The following is a 13943-nucleotide window of genomic DNA, read 5'->3' on the forward strand; positions in this document are numbered from 1 at the left end:
GTGAACTCCAATCTTCTGGTTTACATGCCATGGCTTTGGCAAGGCCCCTAAGAGCAGAAAACTGCTGAGTTGTATGTGACAGATCATTGTCATAAGCACTCTGGAGCTGGTTTTCTTCAAGGGTTTAGGGACTGTAGGGATGAAATTAGTCAGGTGCTGAGTAGTGTTTTTTTCAACAGGTTCTGCCCAACAGGTAATTTTTGTTTCATCAGACCAGGAGAATCCTCTTTTTCTGAATGCTTTGGTTGTCCTATGGCAAATTCAGAGGAAGTAGACTGTCAAATGCCTTTCACTTCACCATAAAAGCCTAAATGATGATCTCTTGATAAGATGGTCATCCTACCTCCAGGTTCTCCAACATCAAAGGACTAGCAGCTAGACTGTATTTTGCACCACCTGTCACCATTGTCTGAACCAAAAATTGGCACTTGAACACACCAAAAAGACAAAGCCAAAATAGCCAAAAGTCAACTAACATATCATGTCTGTACCTGCATGAGAAGCAATAACTCTCTCCACCAAAATATTCTCATATTAGAATGTTCAGATGTGATGAAGATGAAAAATGAGAAGTGCCTTTCATGTGTGCCCCCTTGTCTTCCAGTGCAGTGATTCCCTAAGCTAAACAGCTAATCAGATTGGCTCACCAATGGGGAGAGAGACCACTAATTTCTCATCTTCATTTTCATACGGTTCATGACCAGATCTTTTTTTCTTCCAGAATGTGGCCTTTCCTTCACTTTGGTAGATGTTAATCCTGGTCCATGGACTTTGCAAAAATGTACAGAGATAAACCATAAAAGTCCTGAAACAAATTCCACCCAATAGTCCAATTCTCATCTGTTTGTATCTTGTAGTATGGTCTCTATATTCCTGTTTATTAGGTCCTCTTCAAATGGCTGATTTTGATACATTCTTTGTGGAGGTTGTTGGTTATGTGACTGACTGTTATTTTTGGGTTTTACTTAACTCTTACAGTGCTTCTGTCACAACATGTTTTTTTCTTTGAGCATCAGTCACATTTGCACATTTAAAATGTAGGTCACTTATTACAAAATATGTTATATTTTAAGTTGTTTAGTATGTCATGTAAAAACCATCAAATAAATAATCTGATGCTCTGAACTTAAGTCTCTTCACTGTATAGCAAAGAAAAATTAACTGGTCTGCTCTAAAACTGCAAGTTAAAATTGACAAAAAAAAAAATTACACAGTATCAATATGATTCTATGAATAAGTCGAAAAGTAAAGAAATTTTCATCAAGATTTTTAAAGACATTGTGCCAACATGTACAGTCAAAATTTAAAGATGTAAGGGTTTTTTATGGTGTAAATGAGCTTCATCTAATGGAATTAGTCAAAAAGGATATCTAAGTAGATTAATAATACATTATATTGTCATATCAGTAACAACTCATATCACTCTGCAGAGTTGTTAGGCATCATTCTGACTTTTTCTTTATCTGAAAGGGGTTAGCTAAAATTTCACTTTAATGCTTGTTCTTGGAGCTGACAGAAAATAAAATTTCCAGAACCTATTAAAAATTGACTAACAATGAAAAGGACTTAAAACTAACATTACTGGGGATCTAATTTAGTCTAAATCTAAAAATAGCTAGTATAAATAATCATGTATAGTTAGAGTTACATACACTGTGTGCTGTTTCATATTCAAGAAACACTGAGTTATGTTTCTAATGCTGCAATGGCACATTTTTTGCCAATAACACCCAAAAATTTGAACTAGGGATGAACTGTTATATAAAAATGAACCAGACTACATCTTGCACTTATTCCGTGCAGATATTGTGTTGTTTTCGAGGACATATGCAGTGCATTATGAATCTGAAGCTTTTACTGTTTTTCTGTTGTTTATTATGCACGAAAACATTGTGATGGAAGAAAAATAAATAGCTTTATACATCTAAAGTGGATGTAAAACTCAAACGTTTGTGGTGAACATTGGGTGAGGCTGTGGTCTTGTGTCATTTATTTGACCCTGGGAATTTACAAGGTGGTTAGCAGATAACTGATTGACTAACAAACATAGACAGAGAAAGTGAATCTTATCCTGTGATTTCCTGTGCAGTCTGACCCAGCAAGAGAGACCTGACTCTAAACTATTTGCGATAACACAATGCTTCGAAATCACTAGGCAGTGTCAGAGATATGGCGTAAGTAACCAGGCCTGCAGCCAACTATTTGACCTTGGCAAGGATGGACTAACTGGCTGGCTGACTGACCACCCAAAAGTCAGGTGAAACCAGAGCAGTGTTTGCAACAGCGTTAACGCCAGAGTGATCTCTAAGATATGGTTTTAGACCCACCTTTAAAGCAGAACAACAGCACTTCAACTCAGACCCAAAATCTGACATTTGTTTGTTCATGATGATGCGTGTACACGGTGTGTGTGGAAGATGTGAGTATTTCCTAAAAGGCTTGACGTCAGCTGGAACCTTTCCTCTTGCTCTCTCCCTGAGATTTCCAGTAATGCAAAAACACTTGAATGATAACGAACACACGCTCATACACACATGAGGCGAATTGTGCTGTGTGATAGTGTGATTAGCTGGTGCATCTGGGAATTTAAAATGTTCTCCTAGAGACGCTAAAAGATATTATCTTGCCAATTATTCAGTCAGATATCTGATATAAAACACATTTGTACACATCATGGTGGATTCAAAGATCTCAGCTGCAATTTGTCAGGGCTATTCATTTCTAGGTAGTTGCAGAGACTCACACAGACTTTTAAAGCTTTATGTGGTAAAAAACAAACAAACTGAAAGACAATTTAGTCATAGACTTATTGGTGTTTTGTTTACTTATTAAACTCCATGCAAAACATGTCCATTTCAAAGTGTGGTCTCTTACTAAGCTTTTACTCCATGTTTATGAGGTTTTAAATTAATAAATGACTTATTAAAAGGATACGTTTTCACTGAATGTGGTAATAATTTATGTCAGCAGTATAAAAACATGTGTATACATCTGGGAATTTAAAATGTTCTCCTAGAGACTCTAAAAGATATTATCTTGCCAATTATTCAGTCAGATATCTGATATAAAACACATTTGTACACATCATGGTGGATTCAAAGATTTCAGCTGCAGTTTGTCAGGGTTATTCATTTCAGCAGTATAAAAACATGTGTATACATGTATACATGTGTATTGGCCCTATAAGGCCAATGGTATCATATTTGATACACGAAAATCTTTTGATGAAATAATTATCATAAACTTCTGAGTGTGCAATACACACTCCATTTAAAAATATAGGATGTTGTAACTACTATTTATTGGACTGGGCTTTAAAGGGTTAAAGTGTTGTGACTCTACAGGAATTCTTTGTGCTAAAGCTGATAACATTGTAGCAAATTTCAGTTTAAGATAATTGAAACGTCAAAAGTTTTCATCCAAAGATATCGTTTCCCTATCCTACCACACACATACCACTGGCTTAAACCAGATGTTTTCAAACTCTGACAGAAATCAAACTGCAAGTCAAGCTAAACATTAATCAAATCTAAACACACAGACATGTTCCATCTATCTTTACAATCACTGCATGACTTCCTGAGGAAATCATTGTTTCCAATGTTCATCCAAAAAATATCTAGATATCAGAGATGCTCCTTACAACGCCAAGGCTGTGTTTAAAATCACTCCTTCATTCACTCAGTATATATATATATATATATATATATATATATATATATATATATATATATATATATATATATATATATATATATATATATACTCAGTGGTTGGGATTGTTAGCAGTAGGCGGAGTACATGTCATGTTTTCATGTGTTTTTTTTTTTTTACATCAAAGCTATTCATTGATAAGTTGCACATCAACAAATAACTAAATTGAAAACCTTTGTCCAAGGATGTAAGTTGGTACTAAAGCAGATAAAGGCATCAGAGATATAAGTATATATTGTAAACTCAAAGTTTACTACAAGTTTGTATTGCGACTGTACCATACATCAATTATGTATGTCTTTAACATCACTTTGTACTTAACAACAAAAGGGAGTCAGTCTGGAGCAGAAGCTCAGTTTACTCTATGCTGTTGTTCAGACTGCCAGATGTTTGGATACATTATTTATTCTGATGGGTGTTTTTGTGTAAAATATCTGCGCTGTTTGTCAGCGGATCAGCTTTCATGCAGCAATGAACTAGTCGCATGGCAGCAAGCAAGCAAAACAACAACTGTTAAAAACCTGCCAAGAGTTTCCAAATGGTAACAAGACCACAATCTCTTTCTCACTTGTGGTTATTTAAGCCAATCAAGCTATCTCATTTTTCACCACTTCATCATGCAACATTTTGAAAACAGGTGCAACCGGTCCTGCAAGCTGATATGTACAGCGTTATGGGAGAGATCCAGTGCTTTTGGGCTTTCAATGAAATGAAAATTTGATCAACAGATTTGTTAAGTACATCAAACAACAATTTGATCAGTTAAAGCAGCCTGGGACAGATTTTATTAAAGACTGACATTACTGAAGCTACTGTTGTGAAAGGCTCAAACTTTGCAAGTCAGTGTGTACATGTAAAGAAGATGTTTACTACTATGTGTACCTCCAGTCCATGATCACGTACGTGTGGCAACAGTACTTGTATAACTGTAATAGGAAGCATTCCTCAAGGTGTGTTGCTGTACTTCTTGAATAGAGATCTTGTTTTTCTTAAATTATGGTAGTATTAAATTATATTAAACAGTTTAAACAAAACATTTTGGTTATATTATACATTTGGTTATGCCTATGATGAATATGAGATGGTGCCAAGACAAAACTGGCCCCATTTAATAATAATTGTGACTATCTTCATCAGATTAAGATTATATCGAAAAACTGCTAGATGACACAAAACAGAGTAGAAATAAGTTGACCTTAAGAGAACTTTCCTCCCCTCTCACCTGGACTTTGGTCGGAACCATCCAGTGTTTTAAAGAGTCAACTGTAGTGCCACTAGGCAGAACCACAGGATCACGCAGATCCACATCCAGAGCCACAATGCATGTTGGGTCACAAACAGCACCTGCAAGGAGAAGGAAGGGAAAAAAATAGCAAATCAAATAACACTTACCACTAACTCTCATTAGCATCTGTTGAATTTATTCATGTACAAATACTGAGGAAAAACCAGACCACACAACTTCAGATCTGTGGTCTGGAGTCTTGGCAACCATCAATATGAGAGAGAGAAAGAGAGAGAAAGAGAGAGAGTATGTGTGTGAGTTCTTGTGAGGCCAGCAAAGTGAGGACCAGTTTAAATTTACTACCAGTGGAGTGAGGACATTTTGATAAAGTAAGGACAATCCTCAATCGCACCCTTAAAAAAGGGCTGTTTGAGAGTTAAGACCTTAGAGCTAACATTTGAACGATGGTTAGATGGTAAGAGTTATACACTATATAGAGTTAGGTATTTAGTTGTGGTGATAAGCTTTATGTTATGTTAGGGTAAGGAAGGTAGGAAAGGCATTATGTCAATGAACGTCCTGACTTTGTGTGTGATGCAAGACTGTCTGTAAAAGTGTGCTCTGAAATATTTTCCAACATAAGTCGGTGCGATTCAACAATATCTCGACAAATGTAAGTATCTGTCAAAATTACTACTCAGTGTGTGGTGATATCATTTAGTCTGGTTTTAATGAACACTGCCAAGCAACTATAGCATTCCAAAGTCTGCAAACATTAAATGCATAAATGTAAAGTACTTAGGGAAGCATTGAAGTGATTTAACATCTGGCACTCAAGCACTGCAAGTTCTTTCTAATCAGCACAGTTTATTAGATGGATTCCACTCTCATCTCTGAAAGATGGTAACGCTTACCGATGTCTATCCCCTGGTCACAGGTGTACTCTACAGAGTTGAGATTAGGAGGAAGGGAGCAGGATCCCTGAATCCTGGAGCACATGACGAACTCTGTTGTCCATTGACCATCCTTTGTGCAGCGAATCTCACTCTGGAAACACAGACAATAAATTCTCTGTCTCCTCAAAACTCAGGAGCAATGGTTCAGGAACTAATTTAATTTAGTTTAGTTGAAACCATAATTTGTATCAGAAGTTATATGAACAGATTGTCCTGTACTTTTGGCAGGTCAGTATCTGACAAGGTGTCAGTAATGTGTGACTGCGGCTAAAACCAGATCTACTGCACATACAGTCGTTGTGGTGTGTGTAGTTCTGGGAGGCATGGTTGTAGCACTATCCTGTCAGTTGTTTCTTTGTACATCATAACCAAGACTATTAGTATTTAGCTATTAGCAATTGTAGAAATCTTACATGTTCAGTTGGGTCTGGGCACTGCAGGGTGCAGATGGTGTTGTAGTACAGGCCGTTGGTGCAGGTGTACATGCCCTGGAATACGTCAGGTAATGCTGGACAGGATATGGGCTCACAGCCCGTTTCTTCCCACTGCCCCCCTTGTAGGCACTCCAACTTGAAGTATTTCCTAGAGATAACATCTCTAAGTGATCTCAATTCTGGGCAAAGCAACGTTTTTTTAGAATTTATGTTTTCAAGAAGTTGAAAATAGTTGCAAGCAGTAATAAGAGGAAGGTGACTAATATGTAGCAGGTGTGTGTGTGGTCGTAATTGGCTATATGAAATAAAACTCACACATGCCATACCTCTGCTTATGTTCTGTACCAACCCTTTCAACTTAAATGTTTACAATAATAAAGATCTGCTATGGTGTATGTAGTATGTTAATGCAGCAGTATGTGTTATAGTACTGAATGTGGGAAATGTAAAAAGTCTGCCTAAAGGTTTTTAATAGCTGCTGTTGTTCACCTTTCTATGCTGGACTTAACAAGGTTGCTTATTAAGAAGTTTATATGTTTGAGAAAGTGTAACTCATAAATACCCTGCTGCAAATGGATCTTTACATTTTTATCAGGTTAGATTTAAACTTAATGTAATGTGAAAATGTAAAACTGTTTATTTTTCCCTTTTTATATAATAGTAAAAGCTTGTTAGATATTTGATAGGCTGCAATGTAATTTTAATAAAATACTATATATACAGCATGGTACTTACCATGCCTAGTAATACAGACTGAAATGTGTGAAGACAGTCAGCTGATTCTGTCGAAAGCAGGATATAAACTTAGTCTCCTCCTCCTCTCCTCATTAACAACATGTGAACTGCGTTCAGTAATGAGCAGTTACCCACTGAATACAACTGGCAAAGTAATGATGGGGCCCAGTTAAAAGGAGTACATATTTTATTGGGCCCTAATGTGAACTTGTTCCAAAACAGAATATTCTTTTGCAAATGATAAACTAAAAATGCCTCTAAACCATATCCTTCCATTTTAAAAAGTTGCTCTTGGGGCTAGGATTGTTGATGTGATGCATTGTTCTGCTGCTGCATAAAATATCTAAATCAAAGATCGGAATTCCATTGAGTAGTGCATATTGGGAATGGTGAAAAATAAATTGAAAGAGGAATTTCCTCTATTATGCAGAGAGGCAAAAACTGCATTTACATTGGTGTGTCTACACAGATTTACTAGTATTGCACAACACACATTACATAGTTCCAGTGCAGCAGTAGTGCTATTCTCTGTCCACTAAGATTCCACCAGTCCCACAACACTTACCTCGGTGCCTTCTTCTTGAGGCTTCCTATTACATAGAACCCTGAGTTGCATTTGTAACGGCAGACAGAGCCAACATCATGACCTGAGGCCAGACAGTCTGCTGTCAGCAGCTTGGCATCAGGTATGTTTGGGACCTCTGGACACTCTATCTTGCAGTAGGCCTCTGGGAAAGACCACAGCCCGTCCTCTAAACACACCAGCCTGTCACTGTCACCTAAGAAGTGGAGAGAGTGGAGGAGGAGGCTTTCACAGTTTAGTTGGACAAAGGAAGGAAACTGCTGTAGTTACTGTATGTAGTATCTTTCTTATTTACTTAATGTATGTTGTGTTTGCTTATTTAAATGATATGGTTGCACAACAACCAGTGTTTGATTCTAAACATTGAAGATTTTGATTTCACTCTTTAAACGTTACGTGGTGGTACTTTATAACACTTATTTATGAGACCAATACATTTTGCACTTTAGAGTTACAGTAAAAATGTGGGAAAAGCACAAACACGTTGACATCATGGATTAATTTCTGTCCTGCAAAACGTTGTGCTTTTGTTTCATGGCTCTGTCTTGTACAGTTACGAAGAGAAGGAGTCTATGGCTTCAACGTTGCCCAAAGCTAATATTTTCTGTGCCTGTATGGCCCCACGTGAAGCATGACTGTTGGCATATGTGGAGAATCATAACTCCCTAAACCTTTCGCAATTTTTTATTGGGTCTATAAAATGCAACGAATCTTTAACATGGCATCTCATTTTTATAACCTATTTAAACATTGTGCTGGTGTTGTGTTTATCAAAATCCGTTACAGCTGGTGTGTACTGAACACATTCTTGTGAATTACACACTGTGCTTCCACTGCTGAGTGATACACGATGGCCTGCAAACATATTTCACTTAACCAAAAGCCACAAATAGAATTATTTCTGCGCAATCTGTATTTATATGATGAATTCACAATTCTTAAATGCTGACTCTACTACGACATTCGAGCGTTTACTATGGCTTTCTGACCACAAACATCATGATTGTTCTATCTAATCACTTCAAAAAGTATCCACAACATTGCGTAACTTTTTATTTACTAAAGATGGGTAATGCCTATTTATGCTTGTGTGCTACTATGACTTGGTGTGTGTGTGTGTGTGTGTGTGTGTGGTATTGGATGCCCAGGGTTATTTGTTCTGACTGGTTATGGTTCAAACTGTGACTTCAGAATAGAGGGAAAATGTGCTCTTTGTGTGTGTACACACAGTGTTTGTGTAAGGCTGCACAATGGGGAATTTTATATCACGCGAGTAAGAACTCCTTGGTGACTTTGTGTTGTGTGGTTCTCACACTATAAGGACTTAGCCTCACTGAGATGAAGTGTGTGATTTTGAAAAGGGCATTTTCACTGTGATTTTATTGCAACACTACTGATTAGTTACTCTTGTCTCAGCTGTTTGTGTTTTCTCGCGAATTTGTTTAAATTTGTTTGAAAAAAATGCTACTGGCAGCATCTTGCTCTGGTTTGTCCATCTAAAAAACTAGACAGTAACTGTCTGAAGGTGTGACAAGGTGGCTGCTGAGAACATTAGGAGTTAGGAGACCTGCTGTGACACTGCAGGAATCAGAAGGAAAAAGGTAGAGACAAAACATTTTTGTTCATTTTATCTTCCTCCCTTACAGTTGTGGTCCGAGGTTTACATACACTTATGGTGGGCACAGAGCTCAAAAACAATATTAGGTTTTTAATCATACTTTAAACTGCCTTTTTCTGTGGTAAAGTTTTTGTACGGTATCCATCTGTAACAGAGGGAAAACCCCAAGAATTTGGTGCCTACGTTTTAATAATTGAAAGAAATAATCCACACAGTCTCTCAACATAGGGTGGAGGATTACACCGTTAAAGATTAGAGCCAGCAAGCCCAATACAGAAAAGCAATGATGGAGCTATGCAACTGATGACGGAGGCCCTCCTTACTAGTGGGACATGGATTTTTATGATGTCGGTCCCGGCCTTATGATGTCGGTCCCGGCCTCGGCGGACGTCGGAAGCTGTTTCTTGGAGCTCTCGACTCAACGCTCGATAGTCCAAGAATGGAACTAGTCTGCCTGCAATAACTAACTGGACTCCATATTAACTTAAAAGACTTTAACTGTTATACTGGACTGCTGCCTACACAGCATGTAATCACCCATATGAGGATGGGTTCCCTGTTGAGTCTGGTTCCTCTCAAGGTTTCTTCCTGTTGCCTTCTCAGGGAGTTTTTCCTTGCCACTGTCGCCCTCGGCTTGCTCATCAGGGACAATCACATTATTATGACTCATACACATACACTGTTCATGTACTGTTCTTTGGTTGTGTAAAGCTGCTTTGTGACAATGTCAATTGTAAAAAGCGCTCTACAAATAAAATTGAATTGAATTGAATTGAATTTTCCAATGCTGGTACTGAAGGAGCCAGTGGGAGCTAACACGGGCACTTGCTATGCAGAGTTCATCTCTGACCTTTCCTGATTAACACTCAAGGTTCTCATTTCCCAATAAAAGATATTTATTTGCATGGTCTGTGGGACTGAGTATGTACAGCAGAATACAACAGAAGACAGAAAGCCCTTCCTTACCTTGTAGTATGGCTGGTGATCCACAGGTGAAGGAACATTGTTTGCCAAAGGTGGTTCCCCAGGAGCAACTGAATATGGCATGGTACACATGTGACTGATCAGGCAGGCCACAGTCTACAGGCTGGCAGCTAACTACACGATCCCATGAGCCTTGGAAACACTCCAGCTCGGCCTTTCTCTGGAAGAAGGGAGATTTGTGCCCTATTAAAAATGAAATGTCATGGACGCAAAGGTCTATTTTGCCTCCATGGCGTGAAGTACATGGAATGTATGCAAAATAGGCTTTTGTGTCATTGGTATTCACATGGTAAAAGGGCAATAAATTAACATTCAAATGGGATTGTAGGGTGTTACCCATAATATAACCTTCAGTGTACCTGGTGGGGTGGAGCTCCCCTGCCATTAAGGACAGTGATGCTAAAACCACGTTGACACTGAACAGAGCAGCGAGAGGCCTCTCCTCCTCCTGTACACCTACAGGGACATACTGATATATAGATAGTTCTTTTGTTTGTTGTTTCAAATCTCTTGATTGTCAAGTGTTTCATTTGAAAGGAGCTACCTGACAGAGGCATGTTCTATCTTGACAGGGCTGCAGCTGTCCATCTGACACGGCTGCCGCAAACAGCTGTTGCATGAATGGAGGGAGGAAAAGAGAGAGAGAGAAAGAGACAGATGAGAGGCACAGAGACGACAGCAACTTGTAGGCCTGAACTGATAGCTGTTTCTGATTTCTTTTTTTTTTCTAGTCTCTTGGCCTATTCAAGTTAGTTTAAAGTTAAGTGTGGCTCCAAGGGGAAATTAGATCAATTGGATCAAATGATTTCATTTATTACTTTGCAAAACACACCCTGTTAGACTTAACTGTGGGTATATTCCCCTTGATTTGGAAGGTTTTGATTTAAACTGTCTATAGGACAATCAGTGGGGGACAGCAGCAGCTCAGTTGGTAGTGTAGTCGTTTATGCACCCCGGGGTCAGGGGTTCCTCCTGACTGCATGTGTAGGTGTTCTTAAACAAGATACAGGAATTCTGTAGAAGTAACCATTATATACTGTCTGGCAGCTGTCCAACATTGTCCCCAGGGGATAAATAAAGTATCTCAATTATTAAGCCAATATTCTTTACACAGACGTAAGTCTGTCTTTATAGCCAATTTTTTGTTCTTAACAATTATATTTAAATGTTGGATGTGAACAGTATGTGGAGTTTGTTTCTATTTTGTCTATTATCCCTTTTCAAGCATGATATGAAACTGGCATGCTGCGTGTGAAAGGCTGCATGTGTGTGTACGTGTGTGTATTAAGTAGTTAGCTGTGGGGGAGCCCACCCTCTGATGCGCACCCGGTCAGGGCGAAGGTGCTAAAGTGGCAAGAGGTCCTCAGGGCTACACCTCCCACTGCCACAGATGGGGAGGAAAAGAGAAGGATAACCGAGGCGGTGAGGAAGAATGGCTGAGAGAGGTCATGGGTCACGTTGACTACCAACGGGTTCTGATGGCATGAGAGGTCATGCGTCCCTGGGCAGAAGGGAGAGTTTCCAGTTTAGCTCCTAACACAACAAGCTGCACTACAGCATTACTTTGCTTTATAAATAATGAAATAAATGTAAAGAAAGATATGTAGAGAAAAAGTACCGAGTGAGTGGTTTTTGCCAGTGGTATCTGACAAGAAGATGGTGGCTGTCCTCCGACACTGCTCCCCAGACCATGACCCATCTGAAGCCAGATACACTATTACAGAGGCTGCAACTCCAGGATGGACAAATCCTACCTGAAAAGACATGCTGACGTGAATGTATGTTAGTTATAGTTAATTAATCCATCCATTAATGTCACCGTGAGCAAAGCTTGAATTACACCGTCAAAGTACACAATCTGCTTTCATCAGCGTACAGGATGCACAGATTTGTATGGGTCATAATTTGTAAGCCAGGTAAGAGCAAGTAGCCACTTGTTCCTTACAGTTATACAGTGAGAGGGAGCTCATTTGTGAAAAGCAATTGATAACTGTGAATTCCTAATAAATACATACTATTTAGAAAAACAAATAAGCCAAATGTAGGTCTTTGTTCTGATAATGTATACATGCTGTGCACTATGCAGCAAATTAAGGCAACTGTGTTTTCACTGCAATCCGCCTGACTCCACGTTGACCCTGGCATTTATTCTCCGTGATAGAACTACAACCTTTTATAGCCACCTGTCAAGTCTACAAACGGTAAGTGTTCCATAATCAAAAAATCAATTTTGGCTAGAGCATTGCTTCAAAGAAATGTTCAAGGCCTTTCAGAAACCGAGACAGGGCTTCCAAATGAAGATGCAGACTGACAGCTTTTAGACAGCTTTTTAGATCAAGCAAGGCTAGATGTTGAAGGGAAGGAAGGCCTTTCAAATTCAGTAAGAACACTTCAAGGAAAAAGAAGTGTTTCGTGGAGAGCTGGCAGATATGGGTGTTATAATGAAAGCTTTTCAGATGGTGAAAAAGTCTTTAGGGAGACGGCGGCCTTCCAGAGAGGCTGCAGACATCTGATAAAAAGGCTGTCCATAAAAGAAAGATGAGTCATGCAACAAAGAAGTGGAAATGATGAGATAGAAAGAAAAAAAAAAATGAATGAGTATGTGCGAGGAAGAAAAGAGACAAGCTCCTGACTGTAACGGACAGAATCCGGAGCAGGACCAACAAAGCTGTGAAGTTATCTGTCAAATCAACAGTTAGCCTACGCTTAGTCTGGACCTGCAGAGTTGACTGTGGGAAATGTCCTGTGTAAAGATTAAATAATACTAAACTACTAAATATGAGAACCAGACACGGGTCTGGAAGGGAAAGCCAGGTCCAAGTAAAGCGTACACAAAGCAGGACATATAAAGTATGTGAGGAACTGAGTATGTTGGAGCGGCGAAGATAAGCTGGGCTATTAGTCTTATGAATCATATTAACTGCAGCAGTGGCAAAAAATGCAAGTGTCATCAATTTCAGTTTCATGGTGCCATGTGTAAGGTTCGAGACTCATTTATTAATGATCAGGAACAAAGTGGGTAATTAATGTTTTTTGTTCCCCCAGACAAATTAGAATTATAAATTATGCATTAAAAATGAGTAAGAGGCCTATTTTTGATTACTAAATTATTATTATTATTCCATTAGAAGCAAGTATTTTGTTAACTTATGAACCCTTTAAGCATTAAAATATGAATGATGACTTGATTAGATAGCTTTTCAGTAAACTTGTAATGATCATTACCGAATGATTTCGATGATTAGTACCCCTGCAGTCAAAAATAAAACTGTAAATATAGAATAATTACGAGGTTAGCCATAATTTGGTAATCATCTAAAGATCATTAGAACTTATAATTCACAGTTGACCTGGAAAATAAGTAATTATAGTAACCACTGTGTTGCATGAATCATGCAATTGTTAGAAAGTCAGGGAAATGTGCGCCTGTGGAGGTTTGAGTAAACAGTCTGTGTGAGATGCCCTTTGACCCCATTTAACAAAGGACTGGAAAGCGCTGGAAGCAGTGGAACACAAGAGTAGCCACCCACATCATTCAGTGAAGGGGAAAACAGATACAGTACCTTCAGCCAAAACGAATGTTCCAGTTCATTACTGGTGTCAGACTGGAAAGTGCAAGGGAACCAGGAGTCAGTGGGCAGCTTCTCACTGACCTCTAGGTGCTGGTACCTGCAGAGCTTCACATAGAAACATA

At 38.7% G+C, this 13943-nt stretch overlaps 1 protein-coding gene across 1 annotated transcript in view; it reads right to left on the minus strand.

The window, feature by feature from the left end:
* Window positions 1-13943, minus strand: part of pappa2 (pappalysin 2) — a 67836-nt gene that overhangs the window by 17236 nt on the left and 36657 nt on the right. Inside the window, exons 15-24 of the mRNA XM_026373658.1 lie at window positions 13813-13926; window positions 11868-12003; window positions 11576-11750; window positions 10794-10859; window positions 10609-10705; window positions 10232-10409; window positions 7630-7843; window positions 6309-6477; window positions 5854-5986; window positions 4937-5058 (exon numbers count right to left, since the gene is read on the minus strand). Coding sequence (XP_026229443.1) covers window positions 4937-5058; window positions 5854-5986; window positions 6309-6477; window positions 7630-7843; window positions 10232-10409; window positions 10609-10705; window positions 10794-10859; window positions 11576-11750; window positions 11868-12003; window positions 13813-13926 — 1404 coding nt within the window. The remainder of the gene's footprint in view (window positions 1-4936; window positions 5059-5853; window positions 5987-6308; window positions 6478-7629; window positions 7844-10231; window positions 10410-10608; window positions 10706-10793; window positions 10860-11575; window positions 11751-11867; window positions 12004-13812; window positions 13927-13943) is intronic.

Source organism: Anabas testudineus, chromosome 17, assembly GCF_900324465.2.
Source record: "Anabas testudineus chromosome 17, fAnaTes1.2, whole genome shotgun sequence".
Taxonomy (NCBI): Eukaryota; Metazoa; Chordata; class Actinopteri; order Anabantiformes; family Anabantidae; genus Anabas; species Anabas testudineus.